A 23,924-nucleotide genomic window follows, 5' to 3' on the forward strand; every position below is an offset into this window, starting at 1 on the left:
CGAGCTGTTGTTCAGCATCTTAGCTGTGGAGGGCAGTGTCACTGGCCCTCATATGTGGGATCTGAACCGGGGCACTCTGGCATCCCAAGCCAGTTCTTAACCAATGCTCCACTTGGCCGGCCCAAAAAGGTATCATTTTTAAAGTACCGAGATCAGCCCTGTTCTGACATTAAAAACTACAACCAAATGCAATCTGGGAACAATATTTAAAACAGGTAAGTTTCTTACAGGGCCTCAGACCGTGCATGTTTTAGCCAAATAATTAGGTGTATTGCGTTTTGAAGAAATCGCATAGGTTACACTCATAGACCTCAGTTACTTTTGGACTTCAATTCTTGTTTGCATGGATGTTTTTCCTTCCTTTATGCGGGCAATTTTCACCAGAATCACAGTGATTCAGAGAAACTGAAGGAGGGTGGAGTGGCAGACCAAGATGGGATGGCCTTTGGCGCATCCTGGTTCTGTCCCAAGCCAGCTGCACCCTTGAGTAGGTAACACCCTCTCTGCACCCCACAGAAGTTGTAAAATAAAAACATTAAAGCTTCTCCATGTGGTTATTATAAGAATTAATTGGGTAGTAAAGCCCCCAACTCATATAGATACTCCCATAAATGTTAATTTCCTACCGACATCTCCCATTCTAGATGTGCAACCTAGTGAAGTTCTCCTGGGTCCCAAAGTGCTGGCAAATGAAATAATAGGTGTCTTTATTGCCGAGCGCTTATCTCCGGCTGGCACCTTACAGATTCTTTGTTAGCAATGATGGATTCTCGCCCTATTATCAAAGGATATAATATTCACACACTGACAACATTTCAAAGGTTTGGGGAATTCATGAAATTGAGCATTGTGTCCCATCTCTTAGCTCCATACCCCTCAAGAGATACAGTGCTCAATGAAGAACTCTCAGGTGGCCTTGTGGGTGCCTATCTTGGCTGGTAGTCACATCTTTGAGGCAGGCACAGGTGACAAAGTGGTGTTGATGTGAATGAATCAGCCTTTCAAGACATTTGATGATTTCATAGTCAGGAAGAGCAAGGCTACTTATGTGTAAGCCCAGCATCTTGGAAACCACCTCCCTGAAGTCCACCAGCTGGAATATCAAACAGAAACACATTAGCTGAGACAGCAAATGTATCAACAACTGCTAGGCCAAACGCAACAACAAAAAACTATAGAAAACCCAGGTGTGTATGAGGCAGGTAAGCTACTTACTGTCTTTAGCCTTACCTGTCTCATTTATAAAATAAGAAGTCAAGGCTACTAAATTACCTGTACAGTCCTTTCAGGCACCACCCTTCATTGATTCCATAGCTACTTTTCTGATGAGCCAATCAACGTGGTATTGGCTACCAAAGTCAAGAATCCCAGTTAAACACCCATGAAAGAGGGTCTGACCTCACAAAGATTTCATTTTCTCACTTCCAGGGTGGGCATAACCACCTACCTACTTCCCAGAGCTGCCCTGAAATTCAGATCAAATGAAATAACGGCTGTGTATGTGTTCTGCGAGCTGGGAAGTGTTTTCCAAATGTTGGTGTGGTTGTGCCCATGGGTAATAAGCGCTTTTGCACTGGAATGTTAACTGGGCAATGAAGCTCTTCAACTAAAGGAAAAACAAATGGCAAGAAAGTGTGAGTTGACGAAAATAGGAGGACTTCTAAATGACGCTCAGCTCACATCACACAATGGCCACCTCACAACCCATAATGTTGGACTCTCTGGGACTACTATTATTAGTCCATCACAAAAGGAAAACTGGGAGAAAGGGGAGAAGTAGTGAGGACTGAAGACAATGGTTGAAATGGGCCTCACACCCCTTCAAATTCTCATAGACTGGTTGGTGATTCTAGGCTAAAGCAGAAGCTGGTAAATTAGCAATATCTGGGCAACACCTCACTAGAGGTGCCTTCCGTTTTAGAAAAGGTGTGATCCACCTTGAAGACAGATGTGGCATCCAGGAGAACTGCCTTCCAAACGGTCCCACCATGTGGTCACTCGCTTTCCAACCTTCCTGTGCTGAGTCCAATTTGGGAAATGCACTTGCATAAACGAAGCTCTCTCCAGCCTCATCTCCTGTCCTCAGACTTCCCCGTCCTTTCGAATATGACCAGAGCTCTTAACTCTGGAGCAGTCTCTCTCTGAGAGCACTTACTCATGGTTTGGCCTTCCTCAACTCAGCCTGACACATGAGCCAGAGCAGAGGCAGCTGAAGAGAAAAAATATCCCAGGATCAGAGTCCACTCGACACCCTTTTGAGCTTCGGGAAGAGAGTGAGATGAAAGCCAAAAGCATTGGGGGTCAAGCTGCCCAGTACATGCTTCTTTCTGCCTGACCTCCTGATGTGCTCACCAGATAAAACTCTCCTCCTTGCAACCAGCAAGCGAGTGAGTACTATTTTATGGTTTCCATCTGGCTTTGGTTGGCCATCGAGTCTGGGTGCCACTGTCTGAGATTTGGGGCCGTTTTCTGCAACCGATCTCGGCTGGAGATAAGGTTTATCCTGACCTCCTGAGGCTGAAGCCCTGGTAACTGTTAGATGTGGGATAATGCAAACTTCAGAGGCAGTTGGCAAACATAATAAAAAACCTCTCCACAACCAGAACCTGGCTTTTCACAGGCTTTCCATTGCTTTGATGAGAACGTCTTTCTCTTTCCTATAGTTCATGCCATGAAAATGTGAACTACTCTTCTTAGCAAAGTAATTCATAATGGTTCTTTTAATGACAAAGAGACGCTAGGCAGCAGGCAGAGATGTTGAAATGATACTGAAAGCTTTGTAAATTGTTTATGAGGACATGTATGAATAATGACCAAGCTTTGGAATTGTCCTATCTTTTCTAAATAAGGAGGTTTCGTCACCAGATTTCTTTCTACCCACCTGCTTTTCTCTCTTTTCTGCTTCTTCCAGAGACTTTTTTAGTGTCTTCACGTCTCTGGTTACCACGTCGATCATGTTCCTGGCCCTCTCTTTATCCTCCTTAGCCTCATGCTCTGTAGTGTCCAGTTCTGACTTGACAGACATTAGCTGTTGCTCAGCTTTCTCCTTCATTTTCTCCAGTTTGTCTCTGGATTTACTTAGGTCTTCGATGGCTTTGGTCTGTTCCAAAGTTTTAATCTAAGAAGTCAAGAGAATGCTGATAATGCCTTTGGTGTTTATTTAGGAAAACTGTATAAACACAACAAATCAGAAGTCAACAGAATTCACTTAATAACTTTTTTATGAATAAAGAATGGACTTCATCCCAGTTACACAGACTTTGCTGGGCATATGTTCTGGACAAACATGCCTTAAGGCAGTTATACTTTATAAACAACATATCGGAGTACCATTATTTGTAAAATCAATGACATAAAATGGTAGATAGTATGATTGCGGAAGTTAAATGCTGAAATAAAATCTACTGGTACTTACATACTGGCTCTATGAGCTCCCTGGGCAAAAGCAACTTGTACTTTTTGCCCCTACCAATGAATCATTCCTGGTTTAGAAATATTAGGAAGAGCAAAATGTCTCCTCTTCTAGTGTTTTACCGCAAGGAAGCTTAGCCTAAAATCCCCTCAGCAAGTCTTCATCACTGCTGTCAGGAAAATCTACATCAGCAACATTTCAGAAGAAATGTCTTCTGACTTCACCAATGAGGATAGGAGGCAAAAGGTCACCAGACCCCTCCACAGCAAGCCAGGGGGCAGGGAGCGTGCCTCTCTTTAAGATAAGAAGCTGCCCCGGGATCTTTAAGCCAAAGCACAGAGCATCCTAGAGTGTGAGGCACATTTTCTTTATTAGCTTGGTGTTTAAAATTATACCAGCTCTGCTTACAAAAAGAATTTGAGTAAAAAGGGATGAAATTCTGATACATACTATAACATGGATGAACCTTGAAGACATTATACGAAGTGAAGCGAGCCAGACACAGAAGGACAAATATTGTATAATTTCACTTATATAATGTACCTAGAATAGGTGATTCCATAGAGATAAAATGTAGACTAGAAGTTACCAGGAGTGGGGGAATGGGCAATTATTGTTTAATGGCACACAGTTTCAGTTTAAGATGATGAAAAAGTTCTGGAAATGGATATTGGTGATGGTTGCACAACACTGTGAATGTACTTAATGCCACTGAATTGCACATTTAAAAAATGGTTAAAATGGTAAATTTTATGTCATGTATATTTTACCACAATAAAAAAATTTTGAGGTAGTTTTCATAATTAGACACAAAAATTTTTCAGCTGACCATTAAAAATAAATATGAATGAACTACCAATTGACATCCACAAGGATGGCTATAATTAAAAAGATAGACAACAGCTAGTGTTGGTGAGGATGCGGTGAACCTGGAACCCTTGTGTACTGCTGGTGAAAATGGGAAATGATGCAGCTGCTGTGAAAAACAGTTTGCCAGTTTTCAGAATGTTAAACACAGAGTTAACATATGACCCAGCACTTCCGCTCCTAGGTATATACATTCTAGAGAATCGAAAACGTGTGTCCACACAAAACCTGTATACAAATGTTCATAGCATATTCATAGGAATCAAAAAGTGAAAACAACCAAATGTCCATCAACTGGTGAGTAGATAAATTAAATGTGGTAGAGCCATACAATGGAATATATTTCAGCAATAAGAAGGAATGAAACACTGATCCATGCTACAGCATGGGGGGGGGGACCTTGAAAGCATTATGCTAAGGGAAAGAAGTCAGCTGTGCAAGACCACTTACTGTATGATTGCATTTATATGAAACACCTGGAAAAGGCTAGGGGCTGTTGGACAGGGAGAATGGGTAATAAGTGCTAACAGGTACAGGGTTTCTTTTGCGGATGATAGAAATGTTCTAAAATTAGATAGTGGTGATGTTTATACAGCTCTGCAAAGATACTGAAAAACCACTGATACGTATGTTAGAAGGGTGAGTTTTATGGTATGTGAGTTGTATCTTGATAAAGCTGTTAGTAGAAAATTCACTTACAAAGAAGCTTTTTAAAACCATCAAAATAAATTACTTTGAAACAAGGAGCAAATAAAGACCTGTAGAGCTCTGAATTTAGTTCTGAGCTTTCTAATAATTCAGATAAGCCTACAGGCATATTCTCAAAGAAATGAACCATAGTTTTGTTTTAATTTTGTTGAAAATCATTCTTAAATTCTGTATGAAAGCAATCAAAGAAACCATCTAATAAGTGTTAGCTGCATTCTCCCTTCCATCCCGTCCCTTCTTCTTAAGAAGGAAGGATGTTTTCCTGCTGCATATACTCCCACCCCATTTTTCCTATAGCAGAATCTGGGTAAAGGGGAGGTGTGTCAGGGAAGAAGAAAACCTGAAGGACTAAATTGATCTACACGATAAAGAGCTGAGAGACAAGTGGGGACAAAGATGAGACAATCCATATTAACCAGGCTGCAGGAACCGACCGCCCTTTGAAGAAATTTGGGATGGCAGATGAGGGAATTGTGGGGCGGTATAGATGTCATGTAGCCAGGAAATAAGAGAGAAAGAGAAATGAGAAAATGCTTAGCAATATTGTTGCTCCTGATGAATGAAATCCCTCTTTGTATTTCTTTTTTTTTTTTGAGTAACAATAATAAAGCTAACAATTGTCATTTAGTTGCAGGACTGCTGCTTATTTATTGATGAAGGATTCTCGATGGTTGTGACTTGCATGGACTCTATTTAGAAGCTACTGTCAGAGATGTAAATCTTTATCTAATCTCAGATTTACAGCAGGTCTTTACTGACTGTATAAGAACTATGGTGCAAGGAGCACAAGTTGATTGGGTCTAAACTCTGAAGTTTCCTCCAATACCACTAGACAGTCAGAGGAATGGTGGAAACTCTTCTACGGTTGGGATTATGTGACATGGAGCAGAAGTGGCTGCTTGGGATATGGATGTCCCCATGCCTTGTGTGACTTCACTCAATGAGGAAGCCTGAGTCAATACCTGAATGAAATGCCTGAGCTGGAAATTCGTTTGTATCTACTATCACACACACAACTTCTTAAGAAATTGAATTTCTTTCCAGGCAGAGAGGAGTCAATGGCAAACATGCTTAGACAAGTTCAAAACTTTTGAACAGGTTCCATGCAGGAGAGAGGAAATTCCTTAGGAAACTGACAGGACTGTGGGGCTTGCTACCAAGAAAGTGTAAGGACCACTGTAGCAGCTTGGGAAATAGGCAGGAAATAAAATGCCAACAACAGCTGGAGGAAGGGGCTCTGAGGCAGCTTTTTAGCCAATGACATGTCACCAGTAGAGCAAGCACTTGAGGAAATGCCACCCACTAGGTGCATATGCACAGGGACTGACCTTGGTGATCATTCAGAGATTCCAATTTACCAAAACCCTTCCTGGTGACTGGGATGAGGCTAGAGTCCCAGCAGCCAGCTTGCACTAAGAGCTGGTGTTGTGGATGGAAGCTATTGCTAGGATGGTGATGCAGAAAAATAGAGCAAGCCAGGGTTGCTGGTGACCAAGGAGCCATCCTACTAAGCATGGAATGTCTACTTCCACACTTCTTTTCAGTGAGAAAGGAATAAACATCTATCCTTTCTACGCAACTGCGATTATGGGGGTGTTTCAATATATTCAAATGAGATTAATCATAACCAATGTAGGCTAGGAAGCAACTGGCATGATGGGAGTTACACAAAGTATTTTCCAGATCCTCTGGAATTCTGCCAGATGATTTCAGAGCCTGCATTTGCACTTATGCGTGCTACATCTATGCCTATTAGGAGTTCTACTTTAATTTCCTAGGTTAATGAGAAAAGAGCAAAGATAGAGTTAATACATAAGTAATGCCAAGCCACGGTCAAACTATGTTCGTGGTGTATGTACGTACAGTTTCTGCAGGAATAAAATTAAGTAAGTGCTCTGCCCTTCGGCAACATAAACTGTAGCCATGCCAGGCTCAGAAGAACCTGGACCATAAGCAATTGGCACAACACATTCTTATTAATGGTGATTTCAGTAAAATAACATAATCTAGCTGATTGAATTAATATTGCCAATTTATAAAATTCTATTTTTATACTTCACATTGGTTTCTAAATTGGTTTGGATTTTATAAGAATAAAAATGTAATAAGATTAAGAAATTTCTATTTAGTGTCACATTTGTACATATGTAGGTAATATTATAATAAAATTATTTTGACTCAACAGCACAGGAAGGAGAAATCTATGAAAGAACACCTTTCTTTCAAAAGGGGATTTCTACAATACTTTTGCTTACTTGCCAACCTAAAATTTAATTTTAAATTCATCAGGAAAGGTCTACTTTTTCCTGGTCTAGAATTCAAGGGGAAATATACTTGATGGGTCTTGAAGAGGGAGATTTAGATAGCCTAGGAGTCAAGGTCTTCAACACGGTTTTGCAACAGACATATCAATGCATTCAAAAACTTGCACACAAATGTTCACAATAGCCTTATTCATGATAACCAATAAGTGTAAATAATCCAAATATCCATCAGACACTAAATGGATAAACAAAATGTGATCTAGCCACACAATGAAATATTATTATTCAGCAATAAAAAGGAACTGTGATGGTTAATTTTATGTGTCAACTTGACTAGGCTACAGTGGTTAGATATTTGGTCAAACATTATTACATCTATATTAATATTTTTACTCAGCCACCTTTTAACTTAAATAAATTTATTTCTTTTACAGGGAATTTTATATGATTTCAATAGAACTTGTCACAAGTAGGAGGTAACAATAAAGCAAACACCGTATAATGAAAGCAAACCAGCGTTACTAGGTACTATGTCTCATACTCAGCACCAAAATTCAGGCTTATTCTTTGTTTAAAAAGCAGACTAGCAAGTGTCCTGATACTATGAGGGCATAATAAACTCAAATCAAGATTTTCTCCTTGATAGTGAAGGAAGTAAAGGAAAAGTTTAAGGGAATCCATTTTCACTCCAGAATTGGACATTAGATAATGCCTGTCAGTTAGCACCTAGAAACATTCTGCTCGCATATGCCACCCAAGGTACATGCCACACACCTGAAAATGTTGCTTTACACTGCTGATGCTGGAGCTGGAAATTCTTAAACCAGGTGCTCTTACTAGAACCACATGTTGTGTAATCACTTAATTATAAGAGCCAAACTTAATTATAAGAATCAGGCTTTCCTGTGAGAAGGTTAAATGGAAAGACCACTTGTGAATAATTAACAGTAATCCAGGTGAACAAGGACGCAGGCCTCTGGCAGAAGTCGCCCGGACCAAATGGGAACATATTCAATCGCCGCACGACCCAATTTCCACTAGCTGTTTTCTACTTCTGCTCTACACGGCAGGAAGTGTCAACTCCTCTTGGCCCACCACCGTTTCTAGCCCACAGGGATGTTTTGACCTGGGGGTTCTCCCTCTACTCTCAGTACACTTAGCCTGGAAGACCCTGCCTTAGAGCCCCCTGCAGATGGCACTCATACTGCCCTCGACCAGGGGCTGTTCACTTCTAAAGCTGCTGTGTATTCGCTCTCATCCAGCAGGTGCCGGACACCGTTCCTGGATGTCAGATTGGGAACCCCTTGCTCCATCATTATCACCTCGGCTGGTAGAGTTTGGTCTGCCATGCTCCATTGCTGCTGGCCACTCTTCCTGAGTTGAAATTCCAAAGGTTCCACCAGCCCCACATTAGAGCTTCCACTCTTAGCAGTGACAAGATCAGTAATAATGGCAGCTCATATTTATATCATGCTTCACAGGATATCTGTTCACTATATTATTATATTTTAGCTTTATAATATCTGGAAACATGCAGACAGCTGGCTGGCATCTGCAAGTCAATGTCACAGAGTCCTGACAGCCCTTCATAGGGCCCAGACAGCTTCACTCAGAGACAGAATTTCAGCTCCTTGGAGAGAAACTGGCAAGAGCAAAGCAGACCCCTGGAAGCAAGGGTCTCTGAAGGGATGGGGATAGTAGAAAGAACAGAGCAGAAACCCAGTTATGGAGAATGGAGGCTCAGTCATGGAAGTCACGCAGATTTACAACTGAGTTAGCAGTAAAATAAACCACAATGTTGGGTAAACCCTGACTTTCTAAGTGAAGCTTCTTCATTTCTCCTGGGGACAGAAACAGCCCCATCCCATGAGAAAGGCCAAATGTCCCCAGCCAAAGCGGGGATAAGAAGGCAGGCAGCTCATCCTGCATCTTGCATCACTACTGCATCTTGTTTCTGACACGCACTGGTGGTCTTACTAGGAAAACCTCATTCAGGTCTTTCTTCCGGGAAGCCAGTCTGCCTTAGGCCTTCTCAGTGTCCCTCCCACTTCATTACCTTAGGAGTCATCCAGGTTGTTCAATATCATTCTGTTCCCCTCTGCTTTGTGGAGCCTCACACAGCTCAGTGGATGGAAACCCAGTGCTACTGACCCTTCCTTTCTACCAGAGAGTTCTCTGGAGAAGTTAGACTGTTCTATTTGCACATTCTTACAACAAAACACGTCCTTTTCTTTGTGACCCTTAGAAGACTGAATTTACTTCTCTGTCTTGAAAGTCCAAGTTCACTTTATTTGTCATTCCTATTCTACATTGTTACCTAATTATTCAACATCTTTCTTCAAACACCAGGAAGCCAATGAGTAGAACAGAGTCTTTCCAGGCCCAAGAGTAGAGGTATAGCAAAAAGTGGAGGTGAAGTTTTTCAGGCAGTGCTTCTGGGCTAATCCAAGGGCATTGCAGTCAATTGATGGCTGGAATGCCAGCCTCATTGGCAACGCTGGAATATGGCATCCCTTTCTTCCCCATCCCAGTGAGCACAAGTGGAGGGATTTTAAGGGATTTAAGAGAAGCTTTATCAAAGAGTAAATGTTTACTTCAGATATGTACCTGGCGGACTAGAGAAATACTTGTTCCATAATCTGTGGCCTGCAAAGCAGAATATACGTGGATACTCAGGAAAATTGAGAGACTACTGAGAAGGGAAACTGAGGTAGCCAACATCCCAGTAATGCTCCCCTAAGACTGAATCAACACCATCTTCCTCTGTCACTTCTTTATTATCTATGGAGTAGAGTTTCCAACGTATCTATCTGGATATGTTTCTATTTCCCCATCAAAGCAATCCTTACAATGTCTTCTTTCTTGGAAAAGGGAGACCAGGTAGTTCAGACTAACTCTCCCACTGAGTACAATTTAAGCAGGGAAGAAGAAAAAAATCTCCTTAAAATTCAAAGATCTGAGAAGATGCTCAAAACTACTGGGCCCACATCTGGGAGAGGCTACAAACTTGGAAATGTACAAAGTCTGGGGTCCTCTGTTCTGTGGGAGCATTTGCTCACCTGGAAGGGGATGCTGGGGTGCTTGGGGGCATTTTGTCAGCCTTTCAGAGATGGGGCACCAGAGGCAGAGCCTGGTTCCTGCCTCTGGTGGAACCAAAGTCAATCCTACTTTGGACTGGGTCCCTGAGAGGCTGCATGTTAAGAGTAAGAAAAATGAGGAAAACTCTCACTTACCTAGTGTGTAACTTTAATTCATGTCAACAGACTGCACTCAAAATATCTCAAGGCTTAAATTTGGATTAAGATGGTCCTGAGCTATTGAGGTTAAAATGCCACCTGGACTCTGGAAGAAGAAAATAAAAGTCCTCTCTGGAAGAAGATAACATAATGCTAAATCTCATATTACTTCAACAAAGATAATTACAAAATGTCCAAATATTTGGAAATTCAGAAATGTACTTCTAAATAATCTATGTATCAAAGAAAAAAATCACAATGAAGACTAGAAAATGTTTTAAATTAAATGACAACCAACCTATTACATATCAAAATTTGGGGAATGCAGCTAAAACAATACTTAGAGGAAAATTCACAGCCATAAATACATGTATTAGAAAAGGAGGAAAACTAAAAATTAATGAGCTGATGCACATCTCAGGAAGATAGAAAAGAAACAATAAAATGAACTAAAATGAAGCAGATAAAAGGAAATAATAAAGAGAAGAGGAAAATTTGATGAGTTACAAAACCAACCTGATTCATTTTCAAAGGTCTACATTACACTTGGTTCTAGGATTTTCCCCACTATTAACTGTCTTACCACTGTTTTCCCATTTCTTTAATTTTTTCTCTGGCTCCTTTAAAAGTTCTTTAGTGGCCCACTGTTCTCTCTAACAAAGCAGTGCTCCTGTGGCCCCACAGCATGGAATGTGAGCATCCAGCCTGGAGATGAGCTAGCCTCCCATCCTACAGATCAGCAACAGCTAATGCAAGATCCCAGCACGTTGGCTTTCGGATGAGACGTGTGTCTTTTAGAAATAAGAAACCATCTCCCACCCCCATCATCCCAGGCTGTGAGAGCAGATTGGTAGCGTGTAACTAACTGCATTTCCTCTGGTTTAAAATTTGTTGTCATTAATGTATTGCTCAATCTTTCAAGGGTTCTTCTCTGCCTCCCTTCTTCCTGAGGTGGTGTCTGGGTGAAGGAAAATCCTTATGGTGTTAGAAGTGACTCTGGTCTTCCCACTGATGCTGAATCTTTCCTGTATCTGATATCTGACTGGTGAAATCTGTGAGGGTTCACTGATCAAAGTCAAGGCCTGGCTACTGGCCTTTATTAATCCAAGGCTTGGCTGTAACTGCCACTGGATGATAGTTTAGGTGACCTGCCCCAAAGCCTCTGATGCAGGGTCACTTTGTCCCAGCCCACCTGCTCCCATGAGCTCTCCAGCATGCAACTTTCGCTATCTTCCATATCTCCCTCGAGTGCAAATGAATATCAGGCCCTAGGGAATCAGGGTGCAACCTAGGACCCCTGCCTCAGCGCCTTCTGTGGGTCCTTTCAGCCAGGGTGGGGGCAGCTGCATGCTGAACAGTAATTGTACCTCAGCACACACACTCCCCAAAGTTCAGGTGTGAAGTGGGGGCCCATTGAGGATACTTACCTTGATACCCCCGCCCCACACATGGTACCCTTCAGACGCTTTCTCTTGTGTTCCAATATGTCGCCTCCCCTAGGCCATGTCTGCCTTCCCCTTCTCCAGAGAAATAGCCTAAACTTAGAAGGGCTTCAGAGGAAAAGAACTAATGACTTAGGAGGGAAAATACAGTGGAAAATATCTTCTCAAATATTGTCCCCACTATGCATATTCATAGGCTGGCTTAATTCCAGATTCGTTTTCCCTACTGGTTTGTTTCCAGACTGGAAACACTCCGGAAGTCCATTTCGGAGCACTTGTCTGCAAAGAGCCAGGATGTTACTGTCATCTGTACTCGTGACATGCAAACGTGCCAGAGAGGATGTGTGCATGTGAAGTTACATATTACTGCCAGTAGTGCACATACCACTGGCATTTAGATGCTCTGACTAAACTTTAATTCCTTTCTTCTCTGTATTCCCTGGAAGTTGAACCCCTCCGACCCCGGAAGCACATCTCCCCGATCTGTCCACCCGCCTCACCAGGGACAATGCAGCTCGTAGGGTACGACACTCAACACCAGGGCCTGCCTGACGCTCCCCAGTGAACAGCGGGTTCATGTCTCATTTCTTCCAAAGCGAATTCCCACGTGATCAATCCCAACATGATCCCTACTATCACAGTCACCCACACTTTCCAGAAGTGCTTTTCTTTTCGTTACTGAACACCCCCTTTTTGACTGATGTTTCACATAGCTTCATTTCAAACACTGAATAGACACTCAGTGGCTCTAATATGCTGATTTGTGTGCTTTTTGGCATTTTTCCCACAACTCTAGAAAACCAGAGGAAGTTTTTCATCTTTTTTTTTCCTGGTGTCTCTGTGATAAGGCTGTCACTCTTTTGCATAAACTTTTACATTAGCCAACAAAAAAGCAACAAACAAGGACAGGAAGCTGAGCGCTTGCCTTAAGCTCACTGGTGTCAGCCAGTTTGGCCTTGAGCTCAGTGTTGGATTCTTGACACACGCTCAGCTCCTTCTGCAGCCTCTCCACCTGCTTCTGTAGTTTCCGTGTGGTGAGCTGGGCCTCGTCCCGCTCCACAGCCAAGGCCGTCCTCACATGCTTCTCCTCCTCCAGCTGCGCTATCTTCCGCCGCAGGAGGCTCATGTGCAGCTCCTTGCTCTCCAGGCTTGCTTTCTGAGTCTTGAGCTGGTTTGACACAAATGGTTTTTGGGTTCTTTTAATACTAATTGTAAATATAAATGGATTACTCAGAGAATATTGACCTGTACTCACACTTTAGTAAGACTAAGTCTAAACCATCAAAAAAAAAAAGTTATTGGATTCCTTTTCTTTATTGTATTTTTTTTATTACTATTTTTTCCAAGAATTAATTTTGAGCTGCAAAGTCTGAGACAAAAGAGCCACAGAAAATGCACAGAGATGTAGGCTTGCGACATGATTCCCTCCAACACTATGTAATAATAAAGTAGTAAGATATAAATTCTATTATTATCATGATAAAAATGTGCAATAGCCTTTAAAATGACTAAACTGGGATTATCAAGAGCAGAAAATAACAAGACAGAGAGAAAAAATCCTCTCCAACACCCCAATGGTAACTATACTTGCCCTGGTCTTCTCTGAAAGAAGATAGAGTTTAAATTAGTACCAAAAACCTGGACTCATTAATTTTAGTCCCTTAGACTGAGTGGCACCAAACATGAGAGCTGATATATTTTTTAAGTAAGCTATACTAAGGAGATTTTAAAGAAAGCTTTGTTTATACAGTAAAATCTTAGAACTAGAAGAGAACTGAAAAAAGTTTTAGTTCATTGGTGTCTTTATTAGATGCCAGGCCTGTACCATCCACAAACCAAGCAGCGAACAAGGTCTTCAAATAGCACTTATCACTGACAATTAAACTTGATGAAGGAAATTATAGTGATTTTTAGAAAAGACTGTAGACTCTAAGAGGGGGGAAACATCCTCCTGGCCTTCACATGTCACAATTAGTGAGTGGAATATTAAGCACAGAAAACTGTTTCGTCTGTTGTAAACGTTGGGTATCAGAATCATGTAGGATTATAGAATGTTAGAGCCGAAAGACTATCACATTTTCCCTAATTACAGACTCTGCATTTCTAAAGTGTTCAGAGGTGTGAAGGACTTACTGAAACGTGGGCTTGAATGAGTACCTTGCCTAACAGTGACAGCAATGTCCAGACCCATTTTAACAAGGCCCTTTTAATATTTCTCTAACTAAACTCCCTTCCACGAACTTCGTCATGTCAAATTCCACTCTTCTGCAAATGTACACTGGTTAAGTTCTGTACACCAGTAATTTTAATAATTACACAATACTTAAGAACTGGTGTGAGGTATTGAGAAAAAATTCAATTATCTGAGGACTTCACAAAGAATTGTAGCTCAGTTTCATGTATCTGATGGTGACAGGGTTTGTCTGCTTTCTTTTATAAAATTCTCCCAAAGATGAAGTAAATCAAGAGGAGTTTGAATGTGAATAGAGCATCTTCTATGAGCCAAGAGTTCAAAATATTATTTATTAAAAATTTACAACCTCATGAAGTAGGTATTATCCTCATCTTAAATATGAGGAGATAGAGAGATATGCTATTTGCCCAAGGTTACACAGCCTCGTGGACCAAATTAAGAACGCAAATGTGGGCCGGCCGAGTGGCGCGTTGGTTAAGAGCTGGCTTGGGACGCCAGAGGGCCCCAGTTCGGATCCCACATATGAGGGCCAGTGACACTGCCCTCTACAGCTAAGATGCTGAACAACAGCTCAACCTGAAGCTGGCCTGCCTGAGTCGCCGGCGACGGCCTAGGCTGCAGCCCCCTGCTGCAGTGGGCTGCCATAAGCTACCATGTGTAGCCAGCAGCCAGCGTGAGCGGCCAGCAGCCACCGTGAGTAGCCGTCCTGAGGACAGCGACTGATCTGCCTCGCCCAGGAAGAATGCAATGATGGTGCCAGCTTGGGCCAGCGAAGCAACATCCTCCACAACTAGACTGAAGAAGAAACCAACAGCAACTTGTCTGTTCCCCTTCCCCCAATTCCCCAGTGCTGTTCCCCTTCCCCAATTCCCCAATAAAATCTTTAAAAAAAAAAAAAAACGCAAATGTGACTCATTACATAGCCTGCACACTATAATTCTACCATAGAATTTTCTAAGAACTATTATTAGGACACATCTGTATTTCCCTTTTTCTTTCCCCAATACCAATAATTATATAACTAATAATTATATTTGTATCCTTTTCGCCCATTCATTCAGTCAGTCTAAACAGTTTCTAACTCTTCCTTTGAGTGACTGAAAAGCTATACTCCTCTCTCTACTTTCTAGTGCAGTGGAGTTTATAAAGGCAGAGACTGATAGATGTTCCCCAATTCTCCTCCTCTCCTATAGTAATAGAAACAGAACATTTTTCTAGCTAGGTAAATGACTAGCCAGAGTAAAGACTACAGTTTCCAGCCTCCCTTGCAGCTAGGTTTAGCCATCAGAACATATTCTGGCCATGGGATATAAACACAAGTTCACATAGCAAGTTCTGGGAACCCTCCTTTAAAAGGCAGCTCACGCCTGCTCTTTTACATCCCTCTTCTTCATCCCTTTTACTTCTACAGTCTTCTTCCTGGAACACAGATATAATGATTCCAGGCACCATTTTGAACCACAAGGATATGGGCCACCCTAGGAATGGTAAATTAATGAACTGAAATGAACCTGGTTGAAATAGATTCTAAATACATATTTTTATGTTTCCTAGTCACATTGCTAAAAATGGTGAGGGTAGATTATATTTCAATATTGAAGTTTCTCAGGAACGCCTTCTCTCAACATGAGCAAGTTTCAATCTCCCCTACCTTTCTCTGTAAATTGTGGGCGATAGTCTTGTTTTCAATGACTGCACTGCTCTCGAGGCGGACCAGCTGCTCCGTGCGAGCTAAAACTACATCCAGACGCATGTCGAAGCCAAGTTCAGCAGCCATCTGGTCCAATTTCATTTTCTCTGAGAGCTGATCCAGAAATTTAAGATACTAAACCCAAGAACAAAAGTGAAAATGGGACACAAAAATAAAGTTAACAGGTGACCGCCCAAGTTTACCGGTAGTTCTCGTAAACCCAGTGTGAGCCCTTCCCCTGACTCCAAAGTCTACTGATGAATTCCTGAGCCACCTGCCACCTCCATGTCCTGCTCCTTATCCCAATTCTCTTGACTCTCCTGGTTGGTAACCCTGATGTTCAATTTAATATTGTACACTCTTCATTAACCCCGCCATGTGACAAATTTGGCACGTTCCTGTCTACACCTCCATCTCTCTGCTTAGCTACAGGCTAAGACAGCCCTTGGATCCACTCATCCACACCTTCCATGGCAACTTCCCCCCCCCTGCCCCCAAGTGGGCTCTGGCCTCAAGGGAGGAAAATAGGACTTAACCAGTTGCCACATTACTCTTCTGGGGTTCTACAGATCACTGCAAAATCAAAGCTCTCCATACAAACAAACTTGGACAACATTTTTATTATTATTATTATTATTATGCTTTAGAAAATGTCTTTAAGAGTTTTTAACGTGTCATAGTTAAAGGGAACAACATTCTAACATAGAGCCATATCAGAGAAGTCCAGGTCCATATTTTAAAGTTACAAAGCTGTTCTGGGATCTTCCTCCACTTGATTTCTGTGGCTTTTTGGCCATGGCAGACATGGAGTAATGCTTACTACGTGCTTGTTTGTTGAGTAAACCAATCAATGAGCTGTTATTCCATGATTTGGGTTCTATCTTTGAGATTTTCTTGTCATTGTAAGAATTCATCTGGGGTTTTCAGGTGCTTACATGTTTGCTTAAGTATAATTTCCTGATGACTGACACATGCCATCTGAAAACCCAGAACTAACTATATTTTAATGACCAGGATGAAATTATTTATAAGTGTATATTTTGCAATTTTTCTATAAAGATATATAAAGTTGAATCTCTTCTTTATAAGTCACAGTCATTACAAGTGTCGCTTATGATATTGTGTGGCAAGGCCACAGGTTGCTGTCATCTCTGCCTCATCAGTTTGTCACTTCTTAATGCCATATCAGCTCTCCCCTGGGAATTTTTCATTGCTAGCCTGTGTGAATGAAAGTGAAATGACTGCTATTGTTTGCATTTTAAATCAAATGGAGTCGGTATCCTTCCTGTGAAGATACGAAAGCCTCTTTTACTATTTCACATGTGACCCAGCCACTCAGCATGCAAGAATCCCCAGCAAGCAAAAAGAAATTAAAACAGCCCCAAGTCAATACCCCACTGACAATGTGCTTAGTCCAAGAATCTTGGCGACACATCAGAAAGTTAGGGTTGCTGGAAGGATTACTGTATTTTTGTTCATTTGAGTCACAGTTTAGCATGACTATATCCTATTCTATTTGTGTAAATCTCAATGACCTATATTTAAACTTAAACTTTGTTTTTCAGTTTTACATGTTGGCTCTCTTTACTAGAACATGCATTTCATAAGCAGTTATCTATGGAAAATTCACCATGGACAGAATCAGCTTACATAATTTGCTTTCATAATTGAGCATTTTTTTGGCACAATCACAACTAAAATTCATGAGTCATTATAATGAAGGAAGAGATACCAATCTACCTAAATTTCTTGCCTTTGATATGTTTCTTCTATAATGTAAATAATATTTATTGGCTCTTCTCTAAACCCTGGAGAAACCCAGAAAAAAAAAATTTCCCTGGCCTCAAGAATCTTGGACTTGATTGCAGAAGATGAATTAAAAAATGAATACAATAAAGGTGACACGTGTTGTGACAGGTGCAGGTCTCTGTGGCATGAAGGGGAGCAAAGTCTCTAGGGAAGACTGCCCGAAAAAGTGACACTGGAGCTGAGTCTTAAAGGGGCAGTTATTTCCAGGTGAAGAAGGTTAGGAGAACATTGGCTCAGAGAAAATGGCAATGGACAACATGGGCAGCCAAGGGGGCCCTCTTTGCTTTGGCCAAGCAACTCTGTTTTAAATTTGAACGTGCATGTCTGTGGACTCAGTGACCCCTCACCACACTCCCTCCCTGGGCCCTGCTGGTCCTGGGAGGCCTCTGAGTTTGTCACCATTGGCTAGGCATATTGCAGGTTAAGGGGAAACCCGGAGAGGAAAGCTGGCCAGGTCATAGGTCTTCCTTGGAAGAAGGAATCTATAGCTGATGCTGAAGGCCACAGAGAGCCCTGACCAGGTGGGAGATGGAGAACGCTCAGATTAGACATGTGTAGTATGAAGACCTCCCTGGCAGCAGTGTAAAGGCCGCTTAGAAGGTTGTTTTCAGTCGTCCATGGAAAACACCATAATGCTCTGAATCAAAGCACTGCTACCAAATACAGAGATGGGAGGAGAGTATTATGGAATTAATAAGATGGAATTTACCGTGCTTAAGAACTGACTAAAAAGAGGAAAGCACTGGGGTTGAGTCTCCAGGTTTTGAAAACTGGAGGCAGATTACCTTGTCATCTGTGAGGCAGGAGAAGAGAAAATTTAAAGGGACATAATCATTTCTATTTTGAGTATGTCTAGGGCAGGTGTTCCTGGAACATCTAGGCAGAGCTGTCCAGCAGTCAGATCTTCCAATTTGAGATATTATACTCAGGCGCAATATTTCCTTTCAAACTCAAAATTTCAACCAGCACACCTGTGTCAGGTATCTAATAGAAAAATCCCCTTCACCCTCCCAAATTTCTCAAATCCATCCCTTCATTCAGAAAACCACTACTTGGTCCAGACCCATATTATCTTCTGATCTGGACTATTCTTAGAATCCCCAGCTGGGCTCCCTACCTTCAGAGCCATTTTGCCTTCAGAGAAACCTCTCTTTTCCTCAAAACCCTTCTATGGCTTCCCCTTACCTATAGGATAAAGCCTTGAACAGTTAGCCTGACCTACTTCGATTACGCCTGCCTGCCTGCCGAGCCCCTCCTGCCTCTGACCTCACCAAGTGCCATGTTCCAGTCCCGCTGTGTCTTGCTCTTAAGCAGTCCTGTCACACATCCATTCCTTCACTCCTCCTGCAGCTCCCCCTGCTTCAAATTCCTTTCCCACCTCTCCTGCCTGACAAATTCCTACCCGTTCTTTAAAGCCCCTCCCAGATGCTACCTCGTCCGTGAAAACAGCTTATTTCCTCAAACACAGCTAGGACAGAAGCAGGTACTCCGAGTTCCTGTCAAATTTTACGCCTATTTTCACAAGAGCGCTAATTGTACTAATTGGTCCTGATTTCATCCTCTAAACTAGAGTTCTAAACTAAACTGTCTCATCCTCTAAACTAGATTTCCCACAGACACCTTTTATGTATCTCTGCATACCAACCCTCCACGCAGGTATGATGCTGCCTCGATTTCTTTTAAGTATAGGAGAATGAGTTTCCAGAGAACGGATTTTTCAACCTAAGAGTATTTTCCGTGCCAAACTCTGCGCCTATGCTCTTGATCCCATGCGTCTCTCGTTCTTTCCCCTCTAGGGACTCCTGTGACCCACAGACACAGACCAGCCCATTATGTCCAGTAAAACCTATCATCTTTGATCCTGTTTTTCACAGCTTCTGCTCCCCGCCTCCTTGCTCTTTGGTCACCAGACTTCTAAGTTTCTATCCCTTCCCTGCCCAGTCACCCCTCAGCCCAATGCAAAATGGCTTCTGTTCCCCACCATGCTGCTAAAATTGCGTCTCGGGAATCACAGATGACCGTCCCATGGTCAAATCATAAGTGTGGACCCCTTCTCTTCTCAGTCTACTGTCCTTCTCTCTCACTGCGTTGTCACCACTGCAATCTCGGCTCCACTGAGACATCATATTACTTCCTAATATACTGTGATGTTCAAAGTCCCTGATGATGCTTCATATTCTACAGAACAAGAATACTCAGTCTTCGTAATCCAGGTCCTTCCTGTCCTCTCTCCTGCCATAGCTCCACCAAGAACACCATGTTCCAGCCACACGGGAACAACTGCTCTGCGATCTCTGACTATACCATGCACTTGCAAGCTTTCAAACTGTTTCCCCTGCAGTACGTGGCCCTTCTCTCCACTAAAATCCTACTGACACTTCAAAGACAAACTTAATTATCTTCTCCCTGCAAAACCCTCCTATATAGAAGTTATCACTCCTTTCACTGGGCTCCTATAGTGCTTCATAAATCAATACATTTATTGTAACACTTATATTACAGCAAACTGATGGAATACCTGTCTCCTCTATTGAATTATGAGCCATTTAAGATCAAGAACTGTTATTCATACCTTTCCTTCCAAACCCTCAGGGTTTCATACATAACAGGGGTTCAACAAATACCTGTTGAGTTTAATTAGATTCAGTTGAATTATTATATTTATTTGAATCAAGAAAGCTCCAAAACAATATCCAGTGTTCCTTGAAATTCACTCATGACTCAGATAACCAATCTATCAAAGGACAGCTAAACTCGGAATATTTTCGGGTAACATTTTATACTGCAACAGGTAGTTCCACCCATGGACATGTGCTCAGGTTATTACTTTTTGTTTCTCAAAATTCAAGTTGTCTCGCAAAACATCTCCGGAAACCAGCTCTCCTTCCAGGTGTTTCAGCTGACCCTGAAGAGTCGCCATCTTGTCCTCTGCTTTCTGGGCTCTCTGTAGAGCTTTCTGGTGAAACCCAGACTCATTTTCCCACCTTTCAACAAGCTCAGATATTTGGGCTTCAAGCTGAGAGACCATCTGGAAACAAAGAGACAGAACAGGAATAAGTCCTGTTGTAGGTGCAACAAAGTGTTAAAATCCAGTGCTCAGCGCAAACAACACATTATTTTTAACACCAACTTCCAGATTCTTTGTAAAAATTAAATTACAAACAGATAATTGATGGGTGTATTTGCCTCTGGTTGAAATAAATCTGCATTCCTTATCTAATAAAATATTTTTGATTGGTATTTTTAATGTTTATATAATTCCTCAAAGAAGTTACTCGATAAATATTTATGGATCATATTTACTTACCCCTAAGACTGCCATTAATTTAGGAGTTTCAAAGCTTTCATTGGAAAAAGAGTTCAGACAGAAAGTACTTTTCAAACCCATAAAAGTGTCATTCTCCAGAGAAACTCTGCCACCACATATAGTGGATTAAAGGCTATACATACACGGGCACCCAAGTTGGGACCCCCTGTCGTTTTGAGAGCTGTTACTTTCTGCTCTAACAAAACTATTCTCTGCTGTAAACTTTACCTCTCTGGTCCACATCTCCATTCTTTGGCTTCACGAGACTACGATCCTGACACAAGAAATATCCTACATCATTTATTGGGGGCTCGCCCGGGATGAAAAAGAGATGCTAGTTCGGGCCGCTTCCCTGTGAGGCCTCCTCAACGCTCTATGTCAGCCTCAAGACATCTTAAGGGATTGCCTCACACTGCTGCCTCAAATTCATCTCTGCTTACGTGATGGGATGGCCTACAGGACCACAACAACCTCACCTGGATTCGCTCATCTACCATGGGCTGTTAAGCCCCCTCTGGACTAGCCCTAACTATGGGTTCATACTTCATCCCTCCTCAGCAGAAAGCAGTCAGAGCGGTCTTCGCCCCTTTCCCTAACAGCAGTTAGGGTTACCTCATCAAAGGGGGGATTGAGATAGGAAAATTATAGGTAATCAGGGAAATTGCCACAATAGAGGGAATCATGGCAGAAACCATAACAGAGCCAGGAGGAATAATCTTAATAGTTGACTGATAGGTTTAAGTCACAGGACCCCGCCAGAATGACAAACTTGGGAGTGGGAGGAGGAGATGGGTTTTTTTCTGGAAGCTTATAACAAAGAAGTCAGAAGTTTTCCCTCCAGAGTGGGGGATTAAGACAGGTTAGTTAACATAAGACAGTCAGGAACTCCCTGATAGAATGAGCAGAAAACAATATCTTCAAAGCCCCAGTCTTGAGATACCATGATCCTATTAGAACAGAGACATCAATTATGCTCTGAGGCAACTAGACAGTTTAAAAGGAGTAGTTCCCCACCTAAGGCGGGGACCCCCTCTAGTTTTGAGAGCTGTTACTTTCTGCTCTAATAAAACTATCCTCTGCTGTAAACTTTAAAAAAAATAAATAAAAAGACTATACATACAGTGAGTTAATCATAAGTAACCTTGAAAAGTTGTCAGTGCATTCAAATGCATAAAGATATTTTTACAAGCTTTCTTTCAGTTTTCTATTGAGTATTGGTTATTCCTTCACTGAACTTCAGTGGCACTGCCTCTAGGCTGCACAGTTATGTAGTAATGCTATCGTTTGAGCATTGAAAGATCAAAATTCTTTTAATGTGGGGACTCTAAATAGTGTCAATGGCAACATACAAGCAGGTGGGAGAATCTGATGGCTACCTCCTCTTCTGTAACACCAGATCACTGCTTCTCCCTTAACGGCCCCGGCACTCTCACGGCCCCCTAATTTGCCCAACGTTTCCATCTTCCCCGGACTTGCTCTCTTTGTCCTGATCTTCCCTTAAATGGAGAACAGAAGTTTACCAAAGACCTCAGGTACACTTTGAGAAGACTCAAATGGATTCTAGCAAATCCGGTTTGCAGAAAATGTTGAATTCAATAAACACACCAAGTTTGAGGCGGTAAATTTTGTTTTGTTAGCACAACCAATCAAAGGTGGTTTGTTTTGGAAGAGAAAAGGAAAAAAGTAGTAGATATTTACATAATGCTCAGTACCATTCTCACAGAAATTGAAATATCTTGATGGTTTCAGATTTGCGGTCTCGGTTTAAAAAAAAAACAAACAGTTTCTGCTTGCCTATCTATAAACAACCATGCTTAAAGGCAAGAAGACATTCAAGCTGTCTTCCAATATGTTGAAAGGATAATGGGATTTGTTCTGAGTTGTTCTCAAAGCTTAAGTTGAGGACCAACAGGTATAAATCAGAGAGAGAATTCTACTTCCGTGTAAGGAAGAGTTTTTCCCTGGTCTGCATAATTACAAAGTAATACATGCCCATTGTAAAAGCTTCGTTAAGGACAAAATATATATATATATATATATAAACCAGCAAAAAAATAATCCCCATGATCGCACCACCAAGAGGTAAAAACTATTAATATCTTCAAATAATTTATTTTTAAACACTTTAAATTTAGTTGAGATATAGATTATATTTGCCATTCTATGTTTTTTCTTTTACCTCATATGTGAAGCATATTTCCATGTCAGATAGTAGATTCCTAGTCGCTGGAGATGGCCAGAAGTTGGCCAACCATTTGTTAAGGAAGTTATGGGATGGATTGAAGAGCTACAATCAGGAATGTTAGGCTAGCTGATCTCTAAACTCTCTAATCCTGTGATTCTGGGGCTTGCCAAGTCCCAGGCCTATACTTCAACTAACTCTATACTTCTGTGGGTGCTTGAAATCAGATATTTGATGGCACACTGCTTAGTGCCACATCTAAGGAATTCTATTTCCCAAAAAAATTTGGAATTTCATTACAGAATATAAGGCTCTGAGAACCCTCATTTTTTATTTCCTACCCATAGCATTCACTAATTAATAAGCGATCTGATCTTAATGCAACAGAAAGCTATGCTTGTCTTGGCACAACATTTAAAGTAACCTACAAAACAGTGGCCACCAAACAATGTCCCCAAAGGGACACTGCCTCCTGGGGGACTGTTTAATGATATTATATTATACAAGGTATGGCATGTTTCTGTGCAGGAAGGAATGTGGTTTCATGTCTGACTCCAAGTAGTAAATGAATCTTTCTACCTGAAGATCCTTCAACACTTCTATCCCACAGTTGCCTGAGCAAAGAGAATGAACTCAAAGAGAAAAGAGACATGGAAAACGTCAGCTGAAGAGATGAAGAGCTGTGTGACCACTTAGCCCCAGTCAGCATGCTGCAGCCCTTACCAGGGCAAAGCAAAGGCTTCCATAGAAATCAATCAGTGAAGACTCCAATTTGAAGAGGACACCTCAGGCAAGTGCAGAAAGCTAGACTAA

At 41.7% G+C, this 23,924-nt stretch overlaps 1 protein-coding gene across 2 annotated transcripts in view; it reads right to left on the minus strand.

The window, feature by feature from the left end:
- Positions 1-706: 706 nt before the first annotated feature.
- Positions 707-23,924, minus strand: part of CCDC170 (coiled-coil domain containing 170) — an 80,569-nt gene continuing 57,351 nt past the window's right edge. For both annotated transcript variants that reach the window (XM_019638896.1, XM_019638894.1), the window contains exons 7-11: positions 20,450-20,650; positions 15,775-15,948; positions 12,855-13,097; positions 2,882-3,118; positions 707-1,093 (exon numbers count right to left, since the gene is read on the minus strand). In XM_019638896.1, coding sequence (XP_019494441.1) covers positions 893-1,093; positions 2,882-3,118; positions 12,855-13,097; positions 15,775-15,948; positions 20,450-20,650 — 1,056 coding nt within the window. In that variant the 3' untranslated portion in view covers positions 707-892. The remainder of the gene's footprint in view (positions 1,094-2,881; positions 3,119-12,854; positions 13,098-15,774; positions 15,949-20,449; positions 20,651-23,924) is intronic.

Source organism: Hipposideros armiger, unplaced genomic scaffold (assembly GCF_001890085.2).
Source record: "Hipposideros armiger isolate ML-2016 unplaced genomic scaffold, ASM189008v1 scaffold_41, whole genome shotgun sequence".
Classification (NCBI taxonomy): domain Eukaryota; kingdom Metazoa; phylum Chordata; class Mammalia; order Chiroptera; family Hipposideridae; genus Hipposideros; species Hipposideros armiger.